The sequence below is a fragment of the Heterodontus francisci genome, chromosome 1, assembly GCF_036365525.1.
Source record: "Heterodontus francisci isolate sHetFra1 chromosome 1, sHetFra1.hap1, whole genome shotgun sequence".
In the NCBI taxonomy this organism is placed as follows: Eukaryota; Metazoa; Chordata; class Chondrichthyes; order Heterodontiformes; family Heterodontidae; genus Heterodontus; species Heterodontus francisci.
In genome coordinates this window covers 108432824-108451153 of record NC_090371.1, presented here as the reverse complement: position 1 = coordinate 108451153, position 18330 = coordinate 108432824, and the positions used below count along the sequence as shown (strand labels likewise).

Here is an 18330-nt window from a genome sequence, read left to right as displayed (position 1 = left end):
CGGATGCAATGGTTTCCAGCTGACTTCCAGAACTTCTGTGAGGCCTCTCTGGAGGAACGTCTACAGCCACCCCTGCAAAGCCAGTAGTGTAGAAGGAAACATGGCCAGGGTGGGTACACCCAAAGTGAGGAGTTCCTGCATCGCTGGTCTGTCGTGGTGGTCAGTCTGTTAACTGAGACTGTGTAGCTGTCTTTCCAGTGGTGGAAGTGGGGCTCTCATTATTGAAGGGGTCCCAGCAACCCCACTCCCAGACCAAACTGACTCAGTTGGGATTTCTTGCCTTCTTCAGCAGGCAGTCTTCTGAGACGTGCTGCTAGCAGCATGGTCGTCCGCCCAATCCTTTTAAATTAAGGGACCTTCCACTGACCTCATGAACTTTGGCAGGTTAGCGTTGGAAGTACTGGGTGAGTGTCAGTTACACCAGGATGTCAGACCCTTGGGATTTTAACCCCAATAGACTTACGGGCAACATACAGAAATTATATTTAATCAATTTATTTTGCTTGCCTTCAGAGTAATATTGTGGAAAGTGCACTTAATTTAAGGTGGGTAGAAATGCTATTTTGAGTTTTATTAGTTACAGTTACATCCAGCCCCAGTTATATCCTAATATAAAAGCAAAATACTGCAGATGCTGGAAATCTGAAATAAAAAACAAGAAATGCTGGAAATACTCAGCAGGTCTGGCAGCATCTGTGGAGAGAGAAGCAGAGTTAACGATTCAGGTCAGTGACTGAAGAAGGGTCACTGACCTGAAACGTTAACTCTGCTTCTCTCTCCACAGATGCTGCCAGACCTGCTGAGTATTTCCAGCATTTCTTGTTTTTATCCCAGTTACATCCTGTTGTCGTTATCAAAGGTGAGCAAATATATTTGGATTTAGCCCAGTCATCTGTATCATTTTGACAGGTAATTGGGGCCTGTTTACAATATTTGGAACTGTGTGCAACTGCTGAACTTATTTCCAATCACGATGCATGTAAATAATTTTGCGTGCACAGCTACAATCACGAGCAAATGACTAATTTGGTCTTTTGCAACAAGAAAACTTAAAAATGACTGTACAATTCACTTCATATAAGAACATAAGAATTGACGTTTGTTGCTCAATTTACACATTAGCATGCACTGCAAAACACTATTACATTTTTCTAACATTTATAATCCTATTGGTCAGTTGTGATCTGCCTTACTTTTCCTCATTGACTGTCAATAACAATGAAAAATCGGAGGTGGATACTGGTGCAGTAAATGTAACGATGTGTACTCAGCAATGAAATACTCAGGCTGGACTGTTTATTGGACTGTTTATTAGCACAACATTTATTTACTTGCAAGAAAGAAAATAGGGAACAGTTTTGCCTTTCCTGTATTGCAAGTTCCAGCACCAACTCATTATGCCCAAATGCTAAACACACTTATGATGATGAAGCTCAAGCTGCATGCTGATAATTAAATCAGGTAGTGACACTGTTATACTGCTTTGGTAGCCAAGCCTTTGTAGCTACACCTAGGAAAATCAAAGCTACATGGACAAGCTAAATTAACACATAGCCACCTCTCCTGAAACTGTCTGATTTCTTTTTAGAACTAGATTTTTTGTATTTAAGTGCTGTCTGGTTGATGGCAATTGGCATTCAATTCCTGTAGCATTTGACTTTGAAAATTGTTTTTGTCTTGGGAGGGAAAATACTCTCAAGAAAAAATAATAAGTAATATATTTCTACAAATAAAGCACAAAAATGTATCTCTTTCTCCCACCCCCCCGCACCACTCCCCACCCCACCCCCGTCCTCCCCATCCCGCTTAGCCATGTCCAATGGGATCTCGTGACTTTCGTGAAAAGCAGTGTGCAGACTTTGATAATTTACCTTTTCGTGGAAAGTATTACAACTGGAAGCCATACACTGGAGGTTAGTGTGATTCTGTGCCATTTCAGTATTTCTCTTTGCCATTTATGCTACTATTTCCCCTTTTTCTCCACCAGCAGTCTCCTCAACCATATAACTGTCAGGCCATTTGGGATGGGTAGACAGCTATCTGCCAATGCTGCTGTGTAGCTGCCTTTAGGACATCTGTGCAAGCAATTAGAAGTGACCCTTTCTCTGACTCTTCCCTCCCCTTTTACAGGGAGCAATCTATCGTCTGCTCCCTGTGGCAGCAAAGCACAGAATCACAGACAGAAACTCATATCCTATTATTTTATTACGGAAGCCCTTTGGATTTCTGTGCCTTCCATTTTCCATTTACATGTATAAATTCTGATCAAAACTTAATTAATTTTCTTTAAATTCTTCATTCCCTTTAATATTTGTGTGCTAATTTAACACTGCTAATATAAAACATTAGTCAGAAAATCAGTCCACGATCACCATCCATTGGCACCTAATGAGAAGTTCATGTTTGTGAATGATAGGTGAATTCAGATTGGCCTTGGCTTCGAAGCTCCCCATAGACAAAACCTTGCAACAGTAAGAGTAGATTTTGATGTAAGTGGGGGCAGGAATCAGAAAATAGTGGACCAGCTGCCTGATGCAGACTCTGCTTGATATTCCTCTTTGTTGACCTCAACAATTTGTTTTCCTCCCCCAACTGAAAGTTATAACCTATTGTTGGTTGTCCATGCTTGTATGGTAATTTGGATGAGGTATTAGGAAGCTGCCACTACCAGTGGAGCTGTACCCTAGCATCAGTCACGGGCTCCAGGAGAGGTGGGAGAAAATTAAGGACAGAATAAGGAATAATAACAATTGTTTATTTTTCTGATTATATGGCACACATGGTTGCTCTGAAGATTAAAGCTGAATAAACCTGTATGAAATGTTTCTTTTTGAGTTTTTACATTTAGAGAACATTAGTACACTGTACTGCTTTGTTTTACATTTAAATACTTCTGTTCTCATTCAACAGGTGGTGTTAAGCCATGTGCTTTAAACTGCTTGGCTGAAGGATATAATTTTTACACAGAACGGTCTCCTGCAGTTATTGATGGAACTCGTTGCCATGCAGACTCACTGGACATTTGTATCAATGGAGAATGCAAGGTTGCAAATACTTTATTGTTAAATCATTCAGAAATTGTGTCACATTGCCTTAACACCTTTAATAGCATTTCATGGAAGGCTGTGAGGAATTATTGAGCCCAGTGATGTGTAAACTTGTAAATTCCTTCTTCATTGTTGCAAATGGGAGTCAAATCTAAAAAAAATCCTGAGTAATTCTGTTCCAATTTGTAACTTAAAATATGACAAATGTAGTTCATTCAGAACAAATGATTGTCATGTTTTGATTTTTTTAAAGAGATTCACTAGGGCTGAACGTTTAAGAGATATTAAAGAAAATGGGACTCTTTCCATTAGAAGAGAGAAGACTAAGAGGAGCTCTGATAGAAATATTCAAAATTATCAGGGATTTTTATGAGGTACATAGGGAAACGCTATTTCCACTGGGGAGCATAAAGTTAAGGTCATCACCAAAAGAATAGCGGGTTGTCAGGATATAAAATGTCCTACCTGAAATAATGGTGGAAACAGAATCCATCATAACTTTTAAAAGGGAAGTGGATAAATTGCTGAAAAAAGAAAAAATTTAAAAGGGTGCATGGAAAGGGCAGGAAAATGGGACTGTGTGCAGCTCTTTCAGAAAGCTATTGTAGGCACATTGGACTGGATGATCTCCTTCAGTACTGTATAATTCTATGCTTCTTATGTGAGAGTCAGAAGCAAAAATCCGAACAGTGCTTCACGTAACAAATTTACAGTAGCAATAAAACACAATGATCAACCCCTTCCTATCTTCATGAACAGGCTCGTCTGTCTGTTTAGTGGTTTTAAACCTTTTTACCTGACACTGACCTTCTCTTCTGGCCGCTTAAATCAAGTATATTACAAAGAGGGAATGCTTGTATTAAGAAAGTCTTATACATCCACCAACATATCCATGTGAATACAGTATATATACACTTATTAATTTGCATTTATACATAGGTCAGTCTGATGTCTGGCATATAATCTTGGCTGGTTGTCCCCCTGTTTATTGTGTTTCTCTTTGGAGCGGGAAGGACAAAAAGGTTACGGAAGAGCATTTAGATCATGCACACTGTATAAATATGTGTGTGTGTATGTAATAAGTTTGTGTATATATCTTAATTATAAATATATAGATACCTGTGCTTAACAAAACAGGACAGTTACATTAGTTCAGGGTGGTGCCTTAGAATGTTTGGAGCTGCAGTTTTGCTGTCACTTCAAAAAAATTAGGTTTAAGTTAATGTCTAAATATAGATAAAATTTAACCCATGTGACTCAATGATCATTCTCTGTTGACCTGTGTATTGCTAATTGATATCTCTAAGCTTATTCCCCAAAGAATGAGTACTTGTGACTTAAATAAAGATATCTATTTTAAAATTTACAATTGGCAGAAGAGGCAAAGGTACTATAGTTAATATTATTTATTTGTAACATTGATTGATAAAGAGGTGGTGATGGTGATATTTTCTCTCTAAATGACTTTAGTGGATTAGCCCATGAATAATTCTTGTCCTTTAATAGCCTGATTATGAAAAGATTTGGCCAAACAATTTTACTACGGAAGCCAGACACCCTCCAAGTGGGGTGTGCAGAGCTTCCAGCTGCCTCTGGCATGGCCCATATGCTGCCCCATGCTGGGAAGGGCACTCACGTAAGCTGTTTGTGCGCCAAATGTGTTCTAATTGTCCAGTTGGACTGTCAAACAGCCATTTGAGCTGATTTGGCACACATATTCCAAACATGGCCCGCTCATCTCACTGAACATATTCACTTGTCACTCAAAGCTGAACAAGTGTTCAGTTGCAAGGCGGACCACCATTGGTGCCGTTTAAAGGGCCAGCCGTTCAACTTTCAGGTGAAGTGATCTTGAGCAACTTCTGCTTTTAGAAGATTTGTGGAAATACTGTGGAGTGTTTTTGGAGCTCTTGTGGGGAGTTTCTGGATTTGGCAGGGAGTGCTGCTGCATCCTCACAGGGAGGGCAGAGGATTTGGCAACCCGTTCACACAATGGGCTGGATTTTTCCAGCCCTCTAGAGACAGGCTGGGAGGCCTCAAAATGGCAGTGGAAGGCATTGGATTCCTGACGCCACGAGTTATTACCAGCGGCAGGAGCCTGAGTGGCATGGCTGCCTGCTGACCAGAAGAAAGTCACCAATTAATTTCCCAATTAAGGGCCACTTCCTGCTCCCACTGGCATTTTACCAGTTTCAGGAGGGACCGCTGTCACGTGGGGAGGTCAGTCTTCCAGCAGGTTCTCAGGGGGAGGGCCCTCTTTTATGGCCACTCCATTGTCCATGGAAGGCCTGAGGCATTACTGCTAGGGACTGCTAATGGGTGAGTGATAGGGATGTGCTGCCTTGAGAGGTGTGGTGGGTAGGAAATGACATGTAAAGATGCATTCATTGACGTTGATCACCAGCATGAGGTCATTGAACTTCTTGTGGTGCTGCTGCAGGTCCTCGGGGCCAGACTCTGGCATTGACCTCCCTGGCCACCTGCTCCCATTCCTTTTGGAAGGTGTTCCTTGAGGGCCTGCTGGCACCCTGCAGAAACATGACCTCTCTCTGCCTGTTGACCACCATCACTTGTACCTGTGAACCTGGAAGCTCTCTCTCTCTTCCCTGTTGCTTCATTAGGGCAGTTCCTACTTGCAGCCAGTGTCAGTGCAGGCAGCCAGCAGCTGTTCCATTCCACTGAGTGCAGTTCTCCGTTGAGAGGGGCAGGCTGCCTCTAAGAGCAAGCAGGCTGCATCATATGATATTAGCATATGATTCTGCTGAGTGCTCAGGCAGCCAGCAGCATGGGCCCCACTTGGGCCAACACTACAATCATTACACAAGAAAGCAGCATGAAGTTTGTGTGCTGCCTGCCTCAACAGGAACGAGTGCAGGCAAATTATGAATCTTGCCCAAAAACAGACCTTAATGAATTTCTTTCTCCACAACCTTTTGCAAATCTCTCCTATCATACAGAAGAGTTGTGGAATTCACCAACATTGCCTTCTACTGGTTCCATAGCTTCTACAGCCCTTTGGATGAACCAATGTAAATGACTTTGCAGTAACGCAGCAAAGGTTCGCAACAATTCTACTTCCAACAATAAGAAGAAATTCATTGTCCGATTTAAGAAGATTCAACGTGCTGATTTTCACATTTTAATATATTTAAATTAAGTTTTTACACTAACCCATGAAAGCACTCGGCGTTTGATTAAAATAAATCAATGAAAAAGAACCTTATGGTACTTCCTACAATTGCAAACAGCACAAAGCATAGAACTGGGGGCTGGGGTGGGGGTGAGGGTCAGCGGGTTGGGGGCAACAGGATCTTTCCCTCCACCTACCCGAAACCTGTGTGTACTTTGTGTATCCACAAGTGACACTTTAAAAGACAGACTGCACCTGCACGGGCTCCAGAGGGCTCACACATGGACAAATAAATTCTGCAGAGAGCCACATGGAACGACAAATGTTCCAAAATTCAGCCCTCTCCTCTGCTATTTTGTTACAGCTTGACAAATATTCCAGGATGTTTCACTAGGAATTAGGTTAGTTCTACAGGAAAGTTCTTGTAAACATTTATTTTGGTGAAAGAAATGTTGCAGCAGTCAATGCTCAGGATGTTTGCCACAAATGAGGAAAGGTCACATTTTAATTGCTGGTTCTCAGAACTATCCCCTACTTTTTTTCCGATCAAGCAAGTGTACATAAGGAGCAAAGAGCAAAGGTTAGCCCTCTACTCTGAAATTATCAATGTATTTACATAGTGATGAGGCTTAACTGCTGAATGATATAATTCAGCTGATAGAAGATGAAACCTAATTTTGAAGGTTTTCTAAAGTTATATTCTTTATGAAAGTGAAGAAAGTTTGAGTGAACTGTTTTTTTTTAAAATAAAATTTTGCTCTTATTATTTTTGGTTTCCTCCTCTCTTAGGTTCCCAAATACCAAAGTAATCTATGGAACTCAATATAAACCTGAAAAACAATGAAATATTTTAGTTAATGAACAATTATGAAATTCCAGGCCCAGTAATTCAGATGATGGCTGTCTGATCTGAATATATTTAAATTGTGCACACTCAACATTTAAAAAATACTATCCAACAGTTAGCTTTCTTGCTTAGAAGCTCAAGTGCCAGAATTCCATGATAGTAAATCCTCACCTGTTTTTGTTTTAAGAAAGAAAATTGTTTGTCCTAATGGACTTCAAATCTGCCACAAAAGAAAAGCTATTTCTCTCTCTCATCACAAAGTTCAAGGCGTATAACTGAATTTAACAAAATTAGATGACCAGATTACCTAAAAGGTTATGATTCTTGATAATACTAAATTTGCACATTGAACTGATCAGAGCCTGATCACACTATTCCTTGTGTGTCATTATCCCAATGTATGCATTGCAGAATTATATTTTAGGAAGGAGACTAGACCATGTGAGAGGCCATTGAGTTTGGGTTGTAGCATATATATGTGCAAATGTGATGCCTGACATTAATCACTGACCTGCACTCAGCAACATGCAGACATAATCTACAGCATAACAAACTTTCCCAGTGCATACTTACAGTGAGTATTGTCTGTGAATCTCCTGTAATGCACTCATGACCTATTTGTAAGTCCTTCATTCCCACAGATTGATTTTGATTGCATGGCCACTTCTTTCAAGTCTGCTATGACCATCCTGGTAACTCAGCGAGTTTACGCATTGAATAGCTAATCCAAACTCACCAGGAAGGACGCGGGTTTGAATTGTGCTGAGTTAGCTGATCTCAGTGGGGTGGCATTAGAGGTATGACAATGAGCTTCAGTGCCTTAGGCTCAGGAAGAGGATAAATCATCAAAAGCTTCTGCTGCTGATCAGCACTCAATGACCCATGCTGAAAGTGAGCATGCATAGACATTAGGTGAGGAAAGGATCAGCCTCAGTTCTAGTATCTCTCTCTCTAACCCCCAGCCCTGTCAAATTACCTGCCAACACTTCTTATTAAGGCTTACACACGAATAAAGGATACTGGGCCACGGTACCAGGGGAAGGCCTGTGTCCATGGAACCATTCCCTAGAAAGGAGTCAGTGCATTCAGAAGAATAGGGAAGGAAAATTATGCTTAAATTTAAATGTATAAAGATGATGTAATGCTTTATTTTGGAAACCATACAAAAAGTCTGCTTTACAGTTAGCTTTTTGTATGGTTTTTGTCTGCATGAGTTTGAAATAATAGAAATTATTTATTGCTATCAGTGTTTTGATTTACAACTCAGCTGTTTTGATTTATCTATTTCTTTGTGTCTAAAGCATGTAGGGTGCGATCATATTTTGGGTTCTGATGCAAAAGAAGACAGATGTCGTGTTTGTGGGGGTGATGGAAGCACTTGTGAAGCAACGGAAGGTCTATTCAATGATTCCCTGCCTCGGGGAGGTAAGTGGGCGTAATCACAATTCAGCAGTGAGAATAGATCATAGAGTAACAGAGAGATCATTTTTGTCCTTGGTTAACAGCATAAAGTATTTATTTTCCTTGTATTTAAATGATTTATGACTATCAAGTAACTTTTTAATGAAATGAAAGTGTTTGTAACATGCCAATTTCAGAACTCTGGGGTATTGCTGTGTTGCTGTGAAAAGTGGACTAGTTTGACATTTAATCAAAACATTATTACTACCTGGGGCTTGTTTCCTCAGAATATTCAGTCAGGCAGAAGTAATAACTTGCCTTATTTCCAGCAGAAGATATTAGGCACAGAAGCAGGTAATATTTTTTATCAATGGCTTAGCTGCGATTTCACTACATTCTCATGACTTTCATTTGGGCATTTTGAATGTCCACTGTACTTAAGCCCAAACAGCGCTATTGGGGAAACAGTGGTAATGTCATTGGACTAGTAATCCAGAGCCCAGGCTAATGCTCTGGAGACATGGGTTCAAGTGTAATCGGGTGTGAGTGCTGCGCATTCTCAATATTCCTGAATGTTAACACTCACACTCTGAGCTCAGTAGTGTTAGCATTGTACATTCATCTCTAGAATGTTAATGCTGTGTGTTCTCTGAACTCCATAGTGTTAGTGCTGTTTGTTCTCTGAAATCAGTCCTGTTAACACTGTGCCTTGTCTGAACTCTGAAGCCTATTATTAATTAATTGAATTTAAATTCCACCAGCTGCCATGGTGGGATTTGAGCCTATGTGCCCAGGGAATTAGCCTCAATTACTAATTTAGTGAGATTACCACCACACCACCGTCTCTCCTGGGGAATTGATGTTAAGTCTGCATAGCACTTGAAGCAGCACTCAGCAAACAAATTTTTCACTCATGGACTCCAAAAGGAAACAATTGGGGTGGGGCAGGATACTGAATGGATGAGCTGGAAGGTTTTCTCCATTCTTGTGATGTTATGAAATCTTTGGTAAGGTTCAAATCATAAATAGCTAATCAAGTCTTAGCTTTTAAGCCTAAATCCTCATTGAAAGTTACTTTTCTTTATTCATTTTTGTGGGATTCTGGAGTTCAGAGAAGACCCAGTGCTAACACTACTGCATTTCTGATGGGAATGGGAGAGGCCATGGAGGCATTTTAACATGAGGATGAGAATTTTAAAATTGAGGTCTTGGTGGACCAGTAGCCGGTGTAGGTCAGCAAGCACAGGGATGGTGGATGAATGGGACTTGTTGCGCGTTAGGATACATGCAGCAGAGTTTTGGATGAGCTCAAGTTTATTGAGAGTTGAAGATGGGAGACCAGCCAGGAAAGCATTGCAGTAGTTGAGTCTGGCGGTAACAAAGGCATGGTTGAGGCTTTCAGTATCACATGGGCTGAAGCAGGGGCCGAGATGGGCAATTTTGTGGAGGTGGAAGTAGATGGTCCTTGCAATAGGGAGGATATGGGGTTGGAAGCTCAGCTCGGGGTCAAGCAGGATGCCGAAGTTGCAAACAGTCTGATTCACCTGAGGCAGTGGCCAGGAAGGGGGATCAAATCAGTAGTGAGGGAACAAGGTTTGTGACAGGGACCGAAGACAATGAGGTCTAAGTTTGATAGCCCCTGAAAACGGACATGTGCGAGAGGGAGTACTCCAAAGTCCTCGGATGCTCCATGGGAAGCCATGGTGGAAGGGAGGAGAGGAGTGTTTTATCCACAGGGGCCAGGAAGCCTTCCAGACATGCACTCAGATAACAGTGGGACCAGTTAGCAAAGGCTGTTAATGCCAGGAGTCAAGCCCTGAAAACCTGGATGCAGTGCCGCAAAAACTTCATGGCCTCACACGAGTGATCAAGGTCAGTGAATGCATCTTCAAATGCCATTTCCCACCAACTACACCACTAGCCTCAGCAACTGCTCAATGCACCACACCTCCATCACTTACCTACCAGCAATCCCTATCAATCAGAACTCTTAGATAACATTCATAGCTGCGCCTAACCCTCACACACTTAGCATTACTGCAAGTCTCACCCTTGTCTTGCAGCTATTCAACCATGACAGCCACATCACCCAAAAAAGATTGCACTACAAGAAAGGGAGATGGTGGTGCAGTGGTAATGCCACTGAGTTAGTAATCCAGAAGCCCAGGCTAATGCCCGAGGGGCAGGGGTTCAAATCCCACCATGGCAGCTGGTGGAATTTAAATTCAATTAGTTAATAAATGCAATTGTTAATAAAAATCTGGAATTGAAAGCTAGTGTCAGTAATGGTGACCATAAAACTATCATTGATTGTCATAAAAAACCCATTGAGTTCATTAATGCCTTTAGGGAAGGAAATCTGCCATCCATACCTGGTCTGGTCTACATGTGACTCCAAACCCACAGCAATATGGTTGACTCTTAACTGCCCTCTGAAATGGCCCAGCAAGCCACTCAGTTGTCAAAGGCATTTAGGGATAGGCAACAAATGCTGGTCTTTCCAGTGCCACCCACATCCCATGAAAGAATAAAAAAAACTCATTGACAATCTCCCCTCTCTCTTGCAGGACAAGATGTCACACAACCAGAGGAAGCAGCAGCAATTCGGTGCGACAGTCAGAGATGCATGTCCTAATCCCTATGGAGGAGATAGTGCTCACCATCATTGGAGCAGTGTTGGCTGAGTTGATGGCCGGCAGTGGGGCTGAAACCAGTGCAGATGATAGTATCCTCGTACCTAATCTTCCACTTCCTCATCACATCCCATTTCATCTCAATTTCTGCTGATTTAGAAGTTGCAGATGGTGTAAGCATGCACCTCTTGCTTTTGTCCCTCCCCTCATCACAACCCGACCCTTGTGCCTTTCTCCTTTCAGATACCCAAGAACTGGCACCTGGCCAGGCAGTTGTGGAAGAGCAACAAGACACTGATGAAGACACACCGTCACTCAATTCCATATTCACAGCCACCAGCTCAGATACTGACACTGCGTGTAATTTAGAGGATAGCATAGAAGCGGGATCTGCACGGGTGAGACACCTGTAAGGAGTGGCATGCAGGTAGGGCAGGGGACAAGGGTAGGTGTCAATTTGCCTGAGGGCAGAGGTTGCACACAAGTTCAGCTGCAGAGGACTCAGATAAGCACTTCGATGAAACAGGGCTACAGAAGAAGACTAATGCATATGCACAATGAAATGCTTGTTGCATTGGCATGGCAACCATAAAGTCTATGTGCAATGTCAAGGAACAAGGAGGAGTTCAGTACCAACTTTGTACGGGGCTTTGCGCATAGCTTTCCAACATGGAAATGGTGGCCAACTCCATGAGCACACTTGTGGACCCAACCATGATGCAGCATCTGATGGCCAATGTCTCAGCTTCCATTGCAGCATAAGCAGTTGCCGCCTAACATTTAGGTGCTGCCATAGAAGTTCAGACTGCTTTCATGCAAGTTCAGCTTGCTGCAACAAAGGCCCAGACTGCTGCCATCATCGTTCAAAGGGGCTAGCCAGATGTCAGAGCAGTCCAGCAATCTGTCATCCAACAGATTACTAGGATTGTTGAGGTGCCGCCCCAGGGAGTGGCAGTGGCTCCATTGAGCACAAACCTGTTGAACTCTCTCAGGAATATAGTCAGCGGGAAATTGAGGAGCAAGTATGTGTGCAATTTGCAGAGGTGTGTAAAAATAATAGGGTAATTATATTAGGTGATTTCAACTTTCCCAACATTAATTGGGATAGTCATCGTGTCAAGGGCTTGGATGGAGTGGAGTTCTTAAAATGTATACAGGAGAACTTTTTAGCTCAATATGTAGAGGATCCAACAAGGGAGGGTGCAGTGCTGGACCTAATTCTGGGCAATGAAGCCAGACAGGTGGTTGATGTGTTGGTGGGGGCGCATTTTGATGATAGTGACCATAACATGGTACAATTTAAGCTTGTTATGGAGAAAGAAATAGACAAGTTGCAAAAAAAGGTTTTGGATTGGGGGAGAGCGAATTTTAGTAAAATAAGGCAGGATTTGGCCAAGGTAGACTGGAAAGAATTACTTGTCGGGAAATCTACAGAAGAGCAGTGGGGGGCATTCAAAAAGGAAATGGGGAGGGTACAGGCCCAACATGTTCCCTCAAGGGTAATAGGTAGGAGCAACAAGCCCAGAGAACCATGAATGATCAGAAACATTCAGGGTACGATGAGAAGGAAAAGAGAGGCTTTTAGCAAATACAAGAGGAGCAAATCAATGGAAGCATTAGTGGAGTACAGAAAGTGTAGGATGGAGCTTAAGAAAGCAATTAGGAGAGCAAAGAGGGGATATGAGAAAGCTCTCGCTGGTAAAAGTAGGGAAAATCCCAAGATATTCGATAAGTTTATCAATGGGAAGAGGATAACCAGGGAAAGAATAGGACCCATTAGGGACCAAGGGGGAAATTTGTGGGTGGAGCCAGAGGACATTGGTAGGGCGTTGAACGAATACTTCACATCTGTCTTCACCCAAGAGAAAGAGGATGTAGATATGTAACTTAAAGAGAGAGACTGTGAGGTTCTTGAGCAAATTGTCATAGGGAATGACAAGGTATTGGAGGTTTTGGAAGGCTTAAAAGTGGACAAATCTCCAGGTCCAGATGATTTGTGTCCCAGGATGCTGTGGGAGGTAAGGGTGGAGATTGCAGGAGCTCTGACCCAAATTTTTAATTCCTCTCTGGCCACGGGGGAGGTGCCAGAGGACTGGAGAACAGCTAATGTGGTCCCACTATTTAAGAAAGGTTGTAGAGATAAGCCAGGGAACTACAGACCAGTGGGTCTCACGTCAGTGGTCGGGAAACTATTGAAGAAAATTCTGAAGGAGAGAATCTATCTCCACTTGGAGAGGCAAAATTTGATTAGGAATAGTCAGCATGGCTTTGTCAGAGGGAGGTCATGCCTAACAAATTTGATTGAATTTTTTGAACATGTGACCAGGTGTGTCGATGAGGGTAGTGCCGTTGATGTAGTTTACATGGATTTCAGCAAAGCCTTTGACAAGGTCCCACATGGGAGACTTATCAAGAAAGCAAATGCACATGGGATACAAGATAATTTGATAAGGCGGATTCAAAATTGGCTTAGCTGTAGGAGACAGAGAGTGATGACAGACGGCTATTTTAGTGACTGGAAGGCACTGTCCAGTGGCGTACCACAGGGATCTGTGCTGGGTCCCCTATTGTTTGTCATTTATATAAACGACATAGATGACTATGTGGGGGGTAGGATTAGTAAGTTCGCGGATGACACAAAGATTGGCTGAGTGGTTAACAGTGAGGTGGAGTGTCTTAGGTTACAGGAAGATATAGACGGGATGGTCAAATGGGCAGAAAAGTGGCAGATGGAATTTAACGCTGAAAAGTGTGAGGTGATACACTTTGGAAGGAGTAATGTGACACGGAAGTATTCAATGAATGGCCTGACACTGGGAAGTTCCGAGGAACAAAGGGACCTTGGCGTGTTTGTCCATAGATCTCTGAAGGCAGAAGGGCAGGTTAATAGGGTGATGAAAAAGGCATATGGGACATTTGCCTTTATCAATCGAGACATAGATTACAAAAGCAGGGAGGTCATGTTGGAGTTGTACAGAACTTTGGTAAGGCCACAGCTGGAGTACTGTGTGCAATTCTGGTCACCACATTATAGGAAGGATGTGATTGCATTGGAGGGGGTGCAGAGGCGATTCACCAGGATGTTGCCTGGGATGGAACATTTAAGCTATGAAGAGGGTTGGATAGGCTTGGGTTGTTTTCACTGGAGCAGAGAAGACTGTGGGGTGACCTGATCGAGGTGTACAAGATTATGAGGGGCATGGACAGGGTGGATAGGGAGCAGCTGTCCCCCTTAGTTGAAGGGTCAGTTACGAGGAGTCACAAGTTTAAGGTGAGGGGCGGGAGGTTTAAGGGGGATTTGAGGAAGAACTTTTTTACCCAGAGGATGGTGACGGTCTGGAATGCCCTGCCTGGGAGGGTGGTAGAGGCAGGTTGCCTCACATCCTTTAAAAAGTACCAGGATGAGCACTTGGCATGTCATAACATTCAAGGCTATGGGCCAAGTGCTGGCAAATCGGATTAGGTAGTCAGATCAGGTGTTTTAATACATCGGTACAGACTCGATGGGCCGAAGGGCCTCTTCTGCACTGTATTATTCTGTGATTCTGTGAAGATAACCTTCATCCTCTTGCCCATGCCACTCCACCAGTGCCCTTGTTGCTGCCTGTTAGCCAGCCAGCCCAGACTGCTGCCATCCATGCTGAAATAGTGGAGTCTGAAGTCCGGCCTTCTAGGCCCAGAGCTGCTCGAGGATGTCATCCAAGATCATCAGCAATCTCCCCCAGTGAAATTCAGCAGACATCCACCATCCATGCTGCAGCCACTGGGGTAGCACTGCGTTGGAGCAGTAGGCCAGACGAAGGCACACGAAAGACAGACATTAAATGAAATGCACAAGGGTGATTCGTTGACTTTTCTATGCAAAATGGCAAACTTTGATTTACAAGTTTGTTTTGGAATGTTTATTTTGTGGTGGCTTTTATTTTTGTATTGTGACCAAGCAGACACTGTGATGATCAGTTTCAGAGGGAAGATAAGAGGCTGAAATTTATTTATTAATTTATTTCTGATGACATGGAGGAGGCGGGTTGTCCGTCCCCGGATGTCTGCCTGTATACAGGCAGCTGACGCCATTTATAAATGGCTTCGAGACCTACCATTCCATTTAAATATTTAAGAGACATTTAATAAAAAAATTTAATATATTTATTTTGCCCCTCACCCATCCCCGATAACAATTAAATTAATTACTTGCCCTTCCCCCTCCAAACACTTACCTTGTCCACCTGATCTTCCTCCCCCACACAAAGTACATAAACTTTAAACTATAATCCTTCCCACTATCCCCAACACCAATGATATTACTTTGACCCTGTTTCCCCCCCTCACCACACCCCTCGCCACACTAAGAAACTTACCTCCTCCACCCCTCCCCACCAGTGTTCCACCTCGGTTTCCTGGACGGGGATCTGAAGGCAGAGGAGTGCCGGCCAGTAGCACGAAGATCGCACAGGGACAGACATGGGAACGTAGGTCTCATTAATTCATTGATTTTAATTAATTTAAATATTGAAATGACAGTCCCGTCGCCAAGCAGGGGGTGGGGGGCCGCCACGAGGAATCGTCGCCACCGGCAATATCGGGCTGTGCCTTCCCAGCTTCGAGGCAGCCCTCTCCCGGAGGCACTTTCCACCCACCCCCCCCCCCCCCATGCCCCGCTACAACCCCCAACGTCAGGGGGTCTGTAAAATTCAGCCCAAGGTGTGGGACTGTTGGCGAATGGGGAATTGGGGCTGTGTTTATTGGTATCGCAGTCAGATGAGTTGTTCACAGAAAGCAAGATCAGAAAGGGGCTGTCTAGGTTATAGAGTCATAGAGTTCTCCAGCACAGAAACAGGCCCTTCGGCCCATCGTGTCTGTGCCGGCCATCAAGCCATCTATCTATTCTAATCCCATTTTCCAGCACTTGGCCCATAGCCTTGTATGCGATGGCGTTTCAAGTGCTCATCTAAATACTTCTTAAGTGTTGTGAGGGTTCCTGCCTCTACCACCCCTTCAGGTGGTGTGTTCCAAAATCAAACCAACCCTTTGGGTAAAATTTGTTTTCCTCAAATCCCCTCTAAACCTCCGCTAAGGGAAAACATTTCTTCCTATCTACCCTGTCTCTGCCCCTCATAATTTTGTATACCTCAATCAGGTCCCCTCTCAGCCTTCTCTGCTCTAAGGAAAACAACCCTATTCTATCTAGTCTCTTTTCATAGGTGAAATGCTCCAGCCCAGGCAACATCCTGGTGAATCTCCTCTGCCCCGTCTCCAGTGCAATCACATCCTTCCTATAGTGTGGTGACCAGAACTGTACACAGTTCTCCGGCTGTGGCCTAACTGGCGTTTTATAAAGCTCCATCATAACCTCCCTGTCTTATATTCTATGTCTCGGCTAATAAAGGCAAGTATCTCATATGTTTTCCTAACCACCTTATCTACCTGTGCTGCTGCCTTCAGTGAACTATAGTCAAATACACCAAGGTCCCTCTGACCCTCTGTACTTCCTAGGGTCCTACCATCCATTGTATATTCCTTTGCCCTGTTCGTCCTCCCAAAATGCATCACCTCATCTCCCCATTCATCTTCCTCTACCCCTCCTCCTCCTATTCCTCGCCACATAGCTGGCGGTAAGGGCTGTGCACTCATGATCACGAGGTTTGCAGCATGCAGCAGGTCACCACAAATCTTGACACCTACTCTGCTGAGCATTGCAGGACCCCTCCAGAGCAGTCCAGGCAGGAAAAGCGTTGTTTCCACACTCCAGTTGTCTGCTCTATCACATTTCGCCTACATGTGCATGGGTTGTGCAACAGATTCATGAGCCATGTTATAAAGGATAGCCATTGGCATCCAGTAACCACGCTTTGGTTTGTCATCATGGCTGAAATGCAGATGGCACAGCAGACTGCCACAGAGTGAAGGAATCATGACTGCTGCAGGGATACAGGTTATTGTTTTGCATGATTCTCTCTGTATGGTCACACACCAGCTGGACGTTGAAGAAGTGGAATCCCCTTCGGTTGTGGTACACCTCAAAGTTCACATGCAGTGCCTGCAAAGTGATGTATGTATAGTCAATGACACCGTGCACCATTGGGAAGGCTGCAATCCTAGCAAAGCCACCTGCTTGCTCTGTCTGCTGCTCTCTGGCAAAAGAGAATGAAATGTAGTCAGCTCCTACTGAATAGAGAGTGTCAGTGACTTCCCTTACACAAGAGTGGATGGCAAACGATGAGATATTGCAAATATCTCCAGCACCAGCCTGGAAGGAGCCCAACATATAAAAGTTCATTGCCACAGTCACCTTCACGGCCACTGGCAATGCAGTCCTTGCTCTGCTGTGAGATTCCAGCTGTGATTGCAACAGGTGGCAGATTTCAGTGAGGTCATTGTTACTAAAGTGTGGACATCTCTCACGCTATTCCTCACTGAGGTTTAGATAGGAGAATTGCTCCCTGAATACCCTGGGTGCATATGGCCTCCTGCTGAGAGCCCTTCCCCTCAACCCTCCCCTTCCAGCAGTTTGCCCTCTGGTCATTCTGCAAGTAATGGTGTATTCAAAAGGGAATGCCTACTACTGCACCTATGTCTAGGAGCAACTGGTTGGTGCAGATGCCTTCAAGTTAGGACAAACACCTTCAGCACCTGTCTCATCATTCTCTGCAGACTTTAGTAACTTTAAAGAACTCTAAAAAGCACCAAACACTTGTTCAATCATAGCCAGTGGAAGTCAGTAGTAACAAATCTGAAAGTAGTTGAGGATCCCTTTGAATAAAGCTGTGGGGTGGTGGTGGGGAATCCTTCTTGCTGCTGAACATGTGTTCCGCTACTGTGTGTGATTGAGAGAGGGCTTTAGCTGGAGTTTTAAGCTTCAAAATGGCAGCAGTAGCATCAAATCAGTATTACATGCTGATTGATGCCATGATCACCTACACTGCATAATTCTGGCAGACACTTACTGCGCATGTGCTAATACCCTCACCAAAATGGCATCCAGCATGACATGCACCAGATGTCTGCAGAAGCCATTTTGAACTTTGAGGACATTTGTAGTACCCATAAAATGGACGCAGTGCATCTGAACTTTGCACCTAATGTCTTTGGTCTTCCCAATGTTTCTTTGGAACAATTTGTAGTTAATTTAAGACTGGTTGTTAGATAAGCAGTCTGACAACACCAAGCATGGTGAGGTATTGCTGAGTCTCCTCAGTGCACATAATAACCAGACATTGTGGGGGGAATTTTATGCTCTCCCCCCCACCACCCCACCACCCCCCCCCCCCCCCC

The 18330-nt window shown here is 43.7% G+C and overlaps 1 protein-coding gene across 1 annotated transcript in view; it reads left to right on the top strand.

The window, feature by feature from the left end:
• The window catches only part of adamts6 (ADAM metallopeptidase with thrombospondin type 1 motif, 6), a 362517-nt gene that overhangs the window by 286973 nt on the left and 57214 nt on the right, over positions 1-18330 (top strand). The window contains exons 15-17 of the mRNA XM_068034178.1: positions 1811-1913; positions 2911-3044; positions 8326-8449. Of these exons, the coding sequence (XP_067890279.1) occupies positions 1811-1913; positions 2911-3044; positions 8326-8449 (361 nt within the window). The remainder of the gene's footprint in view (positions 1-1810; positions 1914-2910; positions 3045-8325; positions 8450-18330) is intronic.